This window comes from Mobula birostris, chromosome 8 (assembly GCF_030028105.1).
Source record: "Mobula birostris isolate sMobBir1 chromosome 8, sMobBir1.hap1, whole genome shotgun sequence".
In the NCBI taxonomy this organism is placed as follows: Eukaryota; Metazoa; Chordata; class Chondrichthyes; order Myliobatiformes; family Myliobatidae; genus Mobula; species Mobula birostris.
In genome coordinates, this window is record NC_092377.1 from 62,811,998 (window position 1) to 62,823,358 (window position 11,361).

Sequence of the window (11,361 nt, forward strand, 5' to 3'; positions counted from 1 at the left end):
CAGAGGACTTGTCCTGGGCCCAGCTTGCAAGTACAATTATGAAGAAACCACACCAGCGGCCCTGCTTCCTTAGGAGTTTGCGAAGATTTGGCATGACATTTAAAACTCTGACAAACTTCTTCTACAGATGTGTGATGGAGAGTATACTGACTGGTTATATCACAGCCTTGTATGGAAACACCAATGCCCTGAACAAAGAATCGTACAAAAAATAGTGGATACAGCCCAGTCCATCACGGGTAAAGGCCTCCCCACCAGTGAGCAGATCTACACGGAGTGTTGTCGCAGGAAAGCAGCATCCGTCATCAGGGAACCCCACCACATAGGTCATGCTCTCTTCTCAATGCTGCCATCAAGAATGAGGTACTCACACCAACAGACTCAGGAACAGTCATTATCCCTCAACTATTAGTCTCTTGAACTACAGCTGATAACTTCACTTGTCCAATCAATGAAATGCTCCCGCAATCCATGGACTCACTTTCAAGGGCTCTTCACCTCATGTTCTTGATATTTATTGCTTATTTATTATTTCTTTCTTTTTGTATTTGTGCAGTTTGCGGTCTTTTGCACACTGAACGCCCAGTTGGTGCGGTCTTTTATTGATTCTGTTATGGTTATTATGCTATTACGGATTTATTGAGTATGCCTGCAAGAAAATAAATCTCAGGGTTGTAAATGGTGACATATACATACTTCGATAATAAATCTACTTGAACTTAACTTTTGAGGCTAAAATGCTCCACTTTATTCTTATCCAACCACAAGACCCTCTTCCACATCTTTACAGTATTTTATAGGTAATGCTTTGCAGAGTCTTTACAAGCAAGGATTTTTTTTTTTATAAAGTGCTTCTTCCTTGCCACTCGTCCATAAGTACCCTTTTTGTGCAAATCCTTAGAGATTGTGGAACCATGAACTTAACAGCTTTTAGAATTTTTCTTTTGATTTGACATGATGCACAATGTTTTCTTGCTTAGCTCAAAAATCCTACTTCAATATATTTTTAACAGAAAATGAGACAGCAAAATATGAGAATAGTTGTGGGAGCTGAATACTTTTTCAAGACACTGTAGAAAAGTACAGCACAGGATAGCTCCTTCAGCCCACAATGTTGTACCAATCTTATAATCAACACTAAGATCAAACTAACCCTTTCCTCCTATATAGTCCTCCATTTTTCTATCATCCATGTGCCTAAGAGCTTCTTAAATGTCCCTGATGTACCTGTCTCTACCACCACCCCTGCAGGGAGTTCAACTCTCTGTAACGAAATCACAAACAAGAGAAATTCTGCAGATGTCAAAACCCTAAACAGCCCTTCCAGGTGAGGGAACACTTCATAGTGAAGGAACAATGGACATAGACCGCACACTGTTCCTCCACGCTGCTAATAATCGTACCTTTAACCCTGTATTCTGCTATAAAATTCACACTTTTCTGAGTTAAAGGTCATCTGCCACTTCTCATCTTGCATCCCGTCAATGTCCTGTTACAACCTGCAACTCTTCACACTATTCACAACTCCACCAACCTTTGTGACAGTGCACACTCACTAACTCACCCTTCCACTTCCTCATCCAACTCATCTATAGAAATCACAAAGAGAATGGGTCCCAGAACAAATCCCTGAGGAACATCACTGGTCACCAACCTCCATGACAATATGCTCTGTCTACTTCCGCCCTCTGCCTTCTATGGGCAAGCCAATACTGAATCCACAGCCAAGTTTCCATGGATTCCAAGCTTCTTGACTCTCTGAATGATCCTACCTTGGGGAACGCCTCAATAAAATCCATATACCCCACATCCACTGTTCTAACTTCATCAATATGTATTATCACATCCTCAAATAACTCAATCAGGCTCATGAAGCATGATCTGCCCCTCAGAAAGCCATGCTGAGTATCCCCAATCAGACAATGCTTCTCCAAATGCTTGTAAATCCTATCTCTAAGAATCTTTTCTAATAATTTGCCCAACAATGAAATATGACTCATTGGCCTACAGTTCACAGGGTTATCCCTACTCCCTTTCTTGAACAAATACAATGATTTCTGGTTAATTGGTCCATCGGTTAATCAGGGCAGCCACTTATTTGAGACAACTCTCAAGGACAAATACTGATCGACAAAATAGCTGGGATTTCCTTTGTTTATTGGGGACACTCGGCAACTTGTTTGGGACAGGAGACTGTTGCCAAACAGGTTCTAAGTAGCACCAGTCGCATGAACTTGCGTGGACATTAGACAATACACCATGCTGAGAGCAAACAGTTTTTAAATGGCGTCAGTTACATGTGTTTGTGTTCAAAAAGCAGTGATTTTTGTCTCTCATAGTGGGCAAGGAATAAGCAGTCAGACAATTCAAAACTGTTTTGCTCACTGCAGTTTCAAGCATTCAGGCTTTACCAGGAGTGAAAATAAAACTATTTCACTACTTCAACAAGTTAGGAACTGGCAAGAATATCAAGATATCATAAATCATTCACAGTCAATCAAAAGAACACAGCAGCGTGTTGGTTGTCCATCGTTTCTAACAATAACAGTGAAACTTGTGCAGGAGGTTTTTAAGTGGAAAAACCATTGGACTGGAACAGTTACATGTTTTCAACCTTGGAAGCCTTCACAAACTGGGATCTTCCTTGATTGCAGTGGATAACCTTGACTTCTCCTGTGCCTCATCATGCCCTTCACTCTCCATAAAGTGTAGCAGAACCATCTTCTTGGTCACTGGATTTCACCTTCCCAGTCCGCCGGAGCTGCCTTCAGATGCTAGGACAGGCATGTCCCTACTTCACTGGGGTATGAGGCCCACTGGCTACCTTCACCTGGTTTAGCTGTAATGGCATGAGGCTGCTGTCGAATGCAAATACCTACTTGGAGCCACAGATGAGCACCAAGTGACCAGAAAGGACCAAAGGTAAGCGAGTTGCCCAAGAACAGGCACAACAAGCCCCTTCACCAGAGCTGCTACCAATCATCCCTCTCAGACACCCATACACGGCAGTGTACAATCAATTAATTCCTCCATTGATAACTACTAGCAACTAATAACAGCTTTATAGTATCGTAGTAGCACTGGTAGTGTTCTAATTCATTCTGTATTTCATTTAAGTACATAGTTTGTTACCCAGTTAAACAGAAGTTTCTGTTTTATATCTTTTTATCTATTTCCATGAAACTTCAGCTCATTGGGGCAGCCACTTCATTGGGCCAAAACGTACTGGTCCCAATGTGACCCAATTAACTGGAATCCACTATATATGTGTGAGGAGGATATGAGATCAGGGAGGGGTATGTTGACATTCTTGAGCAGAGGTTCCCAACCTTGTTTATGCCATGGACAAATAACATTAAACAAGGGGTCTGTGGACCCCAGGTTGGGAACACCTGTTCTAGAGCATGTTAATACCATATAGGTGCTGTTGGGGCTCTTGAAGAACATTAAGGTGGATACGTTCCAGACCATAATGAAATATAACCCACGTTTCTGAAAGAGGCAAAACAAGAAATTGCTGCAATCTTGATAAGAGATCTTCGTATCCTCTTTAGCTTCAGGCATGGTCCCAGAGGACTGTACAATAGTCAACGTTGTTTCTTTAAGGGCAGAAGAGACAAATCGGAAAGTTACAGATCAGCGAGCCTTCAAGTAGGGAAGTTATTGTACAAGTTTCTTACAGATAGTAGCTATTCGCATCTGGAAGTGCAAAAATTTATTCGGGATAATCAGCATGGATTTGTGCATACCTGATAAACTTTAAAATGTTAAGTGTTCTGAGGGAGCGATGAAAATGATTAGTGAGGATGGATCAGTGGATGTTGTTTCGATGGATTTCAGTCAAGCTTTAACAAGATCGCTCATGGTAGATTGACCTAGAAAATTTACATGGTATCCGTGAAGGTTCGGTAGTTTGGATTCAAAATTGACTAAGGCTTAGAAGATGGGATAGTCATGGAGAGGTGCTATTCTGACTGGAGATCTTTGACCAGTATGATCGTCAAGAATCAGTGATGGGCCTCCGCTGTTTGTGATACATGCAAATAATTTGGATAAAAATATAGTTCTACTAATTAGCAAGTCTACAGACAATACAAACTTTGGTCAATTTGTGGATAGCGAAAAAGACTGTCAAAGGATTCAGTACGAAATGCACCGGTTGGAATGCGGGGGAAATAATGGAAGATGAAGTTTCATATGGACAAGTGTGAAGCGTTGCACTTTGGAAGGTCAAATGAAAGTATACAGTAAATGGTAGGACCAATCACAGCAATGACATATACAGGGGGATCATGGTGTCTATAATCACACTCCTGAAAAGTGGCATCTCAAGTTAATAGGTGGTAAAGGTGTACTGCATACTTGCCCTCATAGATCAGATTACTGAGTACAAATGTCAGAAAGTCACGTTGTAGCTGCATAAAATTTCAGTTAGGTTACATTTGAAAGTGTGTGTAGTTCTAGTCACCATATTACAGGAAGGATATGGAGAATTAGGGGAGGATGCAGAAGTTCACTACATTATTGCCTTAACTAGACAGTATAAGCTACAAAGGAGAAGTTGGACATTCTTGGATTGTTCTCTCTAGAACAGAAACTTGGGGGTGGGCAGTTGATAACAGTAATACAAAAAAATGCAAAGGGCCTAGACAGAGTGTACTGTCAGTGTTTTCCCCAGGGTGGAAGTATCAAATATAAGATCTAAGGCAAGATATATGCATGGGATTCCAGTTAATTGGGCCAACGGTTAAGCAGGGCAGCCACTTATTTAGGACAACTCTTAAGGAACAAAAACTAATTGAGAAAATACCCAGAATTCCCTTCATTTATTTGGGATACTATGCCACTTAACTGAGACAAGAGACTATGCTAAACAGTTTCTAACTGATGTTATTCATGTGCACTGGTGTGGCCATTAGACAATATACCATTCTTAGAGCTTCCAAACAGTTCATAAAATAGTATCAGACGTGTGTTTCTGTTATGTTATCCTTTTGTACAGATTGTTCAAAAAAATCAGTAATTTTGATCAGTTTTATTTCTTATTTTGAATGTATGTCGTTATTTCCACTAGGTGCCTGTGCAGATTTTGTTCAGTTACAGTCAATCAAAAGAAAACAGCAGCATACATTGGATGAATTCCTCCATCAATAATATTAGGAACTAATACTCAATTTGAAAGTGCAGTAGTGGTATTGGCAGTGTTCTACTTTGTTTTTTTTTTAAACCTTTTTAACTATTTCCATGAAACTTCGGCTAATTGGGGCAGCCGCTTAATTGTGTCAAACTGTGTGTGTGCATGTGCGCGCAGAAATGCAAGGGTCATAGTGGAAGTAGCTATGAAAGCAACATTTAAACAGCAGTTAGAAAAACAAATGAACAAGCAGAGATATAGACCATACACAGGCAAACAGAGTCATATAGATGCAAGCAACAGGAATGCTGCAGATGCTGGAAATTCAAGCAACACACATCAAAGTTGCTGGTGAACGCAGCAGGCCAGGCAGCATCTGTAGGAAGAGGTGCAGTCGACGTTTCAGGCCGAGACCCTTCGTCAGGACTAACTGAAGGAAGAGTGAGTAAGGGATTTGAAAGTTGGAGGGGGAGGGGGAGATCCAAAATGAGGATCCTTCATTTTGGATCTCCCCCTCCCCCTCCAACTTTCAAATCCCTTACTCACTCTTCCTTCAGTTAGTCCTGACGAAGGGTCTCGGCCTGAAACGTCGACTGCACCTCTTCCTACAGATGCTGCCTGGCCTGCTGCGTTCACCAGCAACTTTGATGTGTGTTGCCAGAGTCATATAGATGTACAGAGCACAGAAACAGGCTCTTTGGCCCATCTAGTCCATGCTAAAACCATTTAAACTGCCTACTCCCATCCACTTGCAGTGGAAACATAGCCCATCATACATGTACCAGTCATGTACAGATGGGATCTGTTGGGATTGACATCATGGCTGGCACAAATAAGATGGATCAGAAGGGCTGTTCCTGCTTGACTGTTCTCTGCTATGTAAATTTCACTTTGTTGAAGAATCACTCCATGCAGCAATCGTTTTCTTCTCATGGGGTGCAAGGTGCTCCACATTTTAATTTTGTGGCCTGCTCAGTGATTTCAATGGGCTGGTGAAGTATTAATAAGGAGCTACAGAACTGTTTTCAAATATGGTAATAGAACGAGATTCCTTTACCAAAGAACAAGAAGTTTTTTTCTTACTGACAATCTGATGGATCACCAATGCATTTCTTTTAATTCCATAGGATCATGTAACTGGAGCTTCATCCACCAGGTCCTAATGTGCTTTGTGTGTTGCATTAATAACACCATAACATATAAATAATCTCAAATTCAATAGTTGTTACTAATTGTTACAACTAATTATACTAATTGTTTGAATTGAGCTTGGAACAAAACTACTGAACCTCCAATAAACCAAGACCAATAAAGAGTGGTCATAGCAATACCTGAAATGGTATTCATCCAGATATCAACTAAATACCAACATCTAATAAGCAAGAAAAAAGCCAGTAAAACGAGTGCCCTGTTTTACTCATTTGGGGATTTGGAATTCAAATTACAAGTGTTCTGGAAGGTTTTTTCCTCTCCTTATCTCCACTCAGTCTTGAACTATTTCCAAACCTTAACTACTTTGATACCAAACGTTTCAAAGAAAGTTCCATTCCACATAGGCTTACCGCTTACAAACCAGGATCATTCACAATGGAGATTGCTATATACACATTCTTTGAAGTGATTTCCCCCCCCTCCTTTGTTAGACAGGATTTCAGAGGAATTGAAAAATTTTCAAAAACCATTATTTGATTTAAACACACGATGTCAGGACTCCAGTTACCTTTTGGACGCAATTCTTAAAAAGTAAAACAAATAAAGGCGGCACTCTTGAGGGAACAGCTAGATTCTCCTATACAAAAACCACCGCACAGAACGTGCCTAATTTCATAAACTTAAATTTTAATAAAGAATAAATTGTTGCAAGTGCAATCCTGAAGTATTTAAATATGACACAAAGTTGAATATTATAAAATCACTAGTATAAACAGATTCAAAATACTAGGCTTTTCTCAAGAGCAGAAGATTACAAGAGTTTTATTGACATTTTCTATTACATCTATTGAAATCACCTGAAAAAGTAAATGAAGGGGCAAACCCAACCTAAGGCCTAGTTCTCCAAATCCCAAAGGGGCTGCATGCAATATGAACCATTAATAGGATGACTCAGCTGAAGCCAAAAGGAAGTCTCAACAGCAAGTGACGGCTTTTAACATTACAAACCATCCAGCAAGCACTGGTTGGTCAGAAAATTATTACTGCTGCTCATCAGGATGCCAGGAACCATCAGCTAAGAATTCACAATAAAGACTCTGTAAACACAACCTCTTTTTATTCATTTAACTAACATCTGTAACATATTGCAGATTTCAAATAGAACATTGTAGCAAGCTCAAGTACAATCTAAACCAACGCAGTTTCTAAAGTACACACTGAACAACTTAAAATATATAGATGAAGATGGAATATGTCTGATTTCTATGGCACAAACAATGAAGTTACAATATGGAAGCACATTACTTGGTCTAATCAGTTCAAGTTGGCACTTATTCTCTAGAATTGTATAATTCTAACCATATTATCAAACTTCACACCACCTCACCACCCCCCACCATTTCCCATCTTCTGAATTTTCAATCTTATCCTGAAGATTGGAAATTTCTTCCTTTACTAATTAAACCATAGTCTCAAAGCACTCTGAAAAACTTTGTCATCTATTCACAATTATTTTATTAAATATTTCCATGGCATTGCTCCCAAATCTACTTTATATACAATATTTTCATGAATAGAACAGAATTTGAACAATACCATGAGGAATTCTGCAGATGCTGGAAATTCAAGCAACACACATCAAAGTTGCTGGTGAATGCAGCAGGTCAGGCAGCATCTCTAGGAAGAGGTACAGTCTCGACTGTACCTCTTCCTAGAGATGCTGCCTGGCCTGCTGCATTCACCAGCAACTTTGATTTGAACAATACCAAACACTTTTAGAATGCTACATATTAAAATGTGCAGTATCAAAGGAAATGGTTATTAATCTATTCAATAGATACAAAAAAAAGTGGACCTAACTTGGAAAAACTGGTACTTCTAATTTAATCACTTAAATCTGCACACTATTATAAATAAAATTCATGTCAAAGGGTCTTCACATGAGCTAAAAATATTCCTGAGATAGACGTTAGCTGAAACTAAAGTTCATGAGCACAGAAAGACAATACAGCTGGTAAAACTTTTGAATTGCTTAAAAAATATTTGAGTAAAATCTTCTCAAAGAACAGACAGATTCCTTCCAAACTGGTGACTACATTACAGTCTTAGACGTGAAGCACACTGCCTGACCTGTTTTTACAAAATGTTAAATGGTCAGCTCAACATAGACTACCAATCCCACATCAAACCCAAAACTATTAGGAGCAGACGAGGGCACTCAACTCAATTTGAAATACTAACTACCAAGTCAGATGTGTACAGCAATTCATTTTTCCCCCGCACAATTAAAGCATGGAATAATCTTCATCCTACCAGTCACACAACCAAACCCAATTAAATTTAAGGCAGCATTTCTTCTTCAAAAATCTCTTTCTTAAGCCCACCCTCTGCCACCTCCAGTTTAAATTCCATGCGGAATATTTTGGAGGATCAAGAACCAAACCAATTGTCAGTTATTTCTGCAAAGAGTCCTTCCTCAAAAGGTAACTGGAGACTTAAATTTTGAATTCATATTGTGCAAAGTCTTCATTCATAAATGTAAATCAAAAAGTTAAAAAATAAAATGCTGTTTTGCGAGTTGAGACTTAACATTCTTCAAATGTACAAGGATTTTCACTGATCTTTGGGATATTCAAAGTTAATCATAGCACTTAACAGCTATATTTATTCCCTACAGCCACTTAAATCTTCATATTGCTTTCAAAACATGGAAGTACTGTTTTCAAAGTCAGAGAATAAAATGTACAAGCAAAAGATATTTCAGGCTATCAAGGTATGTTTATTTATGAAGACCATTCCAAAATCCAATCACACTGCAATTCAACAAGTATATAAAAGCCATTAAATACACAAAATAAAATGTGACACCAGCAAGACAGCAAGGGCCGATTAAACTAGCATTAATTCCTCATCAGTTCTACTGTATACTCAAAGTGAAAATCAAAGCAGACTCATGCTAAAATATTCTTACTTCGCTACAAGACAGTATAAATTGCTGCGATCAAAAAGGGAAACCTTTATAATAAACGGTAACAACTGCTTGAACATTAAATGATTGATCACTATTTCAACCAACCCTTAACGTTAGCACAATACGTTACGTTTCAAAAGAGACCTAGGCAATTCTCAATCAGCCTAACCTAATAGGCCACAAAAGCTCCATGCCATACGTACAATATGATTAAAATAAATTCAATGTATTAAACTTATAATAAAAATTCAAAGACTATAACTTGCAAATTTCATATATCGAGTGTTCCTAAGTGTAGGAAGAAGCAATTAAAATACAAAATACCTTGAATGACCTGAGTACTTTAAGGTAGTATCGAGGCCTGCAAGAAGGCTAAACAAGCACAAGCCATGACCAATGGGCTGTGCACCTCTGCAGATTATTTTCCACACACATATATATACAGGCCGTGCAGCAACAGGGGATGATTTTACTACTTACTTGCATTTAACACGTCCAACAGCTCTGCGCAGTTTTCGCACATCTTTCACTAATTTAACCATTTAATTGCGCTGTAGCCTCTGATTAAGTTCAATTGTTTGTTGTGCGACCGTTCGTTGTTTTGAGAGGGCGCTGAGGAAGGGGGAAGGGAGAGTAAAAGGGGTAAAATCTAAATGCAAATTAACCGATCAGCACCAGAACGGCTACCTCAAGCCTCCGCGCCATTTTGATTTGGAGAATTCGTCCGGACGGCTTCGGTTGTTTCCGTATACATTCGGCTCTTACTCCTGCTCTGCGCACCACGCGCAGCCCGCAAAACACCCAGGCGGCGCACGCAGCCGCGAACTTCTGCTACGTCAACCTGTGTTACCACAGCGACAGACGCCTCGCCGGACCGTGTTTGTCGACAAAACGTGTCCGGAAGGAGGTTCAATCCGATATAAACACTCGGCCGAGATGTTAGTTGTGCGGTCCCACCGCCCTGTAAGCACGCTTTCACCTATCCATCTACACTAGCTTCGTGTGGAGCGGGGGAAGAGACCGTGAAACTCACTTCATCCGTCTGGCTGTCGGCGGTAATTCGTCTCTTTTCGCTTCCAAGAGCACCTGAAATTGAAAGGCTGCTTTCTTGCACAAACCTGATAGAGTTAAAATATTTACTTTAGGATAAGAATCTATAAAATGATTAGATTTCTTAAGAAAGTACAACTTGCCTAGTCTCCCTAGATCTCATGCCTCACCACTTTCTGGATGAGCCTACCATGGGAACCTAGTCGGATGCCTTGCTAAAATTTATATACACCACATCCACCACAGTACATTCATCAATTTGTTTTGTCACTTCCTTGAAAAAGTCAATCAGGCTTGTACTGCATGTTCTGTCCTTCACAAATCCATCCTGACTATCCCTAATCAGACTATGCTTCTCCAAATGCTGGTAAATCCCATCTCTAAGAATTCTCTCCAAGAGTTTGCCCACCACTGATGTAAGAGTCACAATTTTAATTTATCCATTTGGCCATAATAAAAACTGATCTAACCTAGAGAAGTGGATGTCCTTCGAAGAGAGACATTTCTTTCATTTTTAAAAAAATATGAAAAGCTTGCACTTTGTACTGAAATCTACTAAGTTTACAATTAAGATACATACATCTGCAGAGAATAGCTTACAAACTAGACCTGGGACTCACCACCACCTTTTGCAATGAGATCCTTGACTTCCTGGTCAAAAGACCACAATTGGTAAGGACAGCCAACACCTCCACCATGATTATCCTCAATACTGGTGGCCCAAAAGGCTGTTTCCTCAGCACCCTATTCTTCTCCCTATATACTCATGTCTGTGTGGACAGATTCTGCTCTAACTCAATCTACAAATTTGCAGGTGGTACACCCTACAGTAGACTGCACCTCAAACGAGGAGTACTGGAAGGAAGTAGTGAGTCCAGTGACATGGTATCATAACAACAACCTTTCTCTCAATGTCAGCAAAGTGAAACAGCTGGTCATTGACTTCAGGGGCAGTACATATACTCCTGTTTATATCAACAGTGCAGAAAGTCGAGAGGGCTGGAAGTTTCATAGTTCAAGGAGTGATCATCACCAATAGCCTGTCCTGTCCTGG

At 39.8% G+C, this 11,361-nt stretch overlaps 1 protein-coding gene across 10 annotated transcripts in view; it reads right to left on the reverse strand.

Annotated features, from left to right (window-relative positions):
- The window catches only part of usp34 (ubiquitin specific peptidase 34), a 298,533-nt gene extending 288,571 nt beyond the window's left edge, over window positions 1-9,962 (reverse strand). For all 10 annotated transcript variants that reach the window (XM_072265297.1, XM_072265294.1, XM_072265289.1 and 7 more), the window contains exon 1: window positions 9,738-9,962. In XM_072265297.1, the coding sequence (XP_072121398.1) occupies window positions 9,738-9,780 (43 nt within the window). In that variant the 5' untranslated portion in view covers window positions 9,781-9,962. The remainder of the gene's footprint in view (window positions 1-9,737) is intronic.
- Window positions 9,963-11,361: the final 1,399 nt, after the last annotated feature.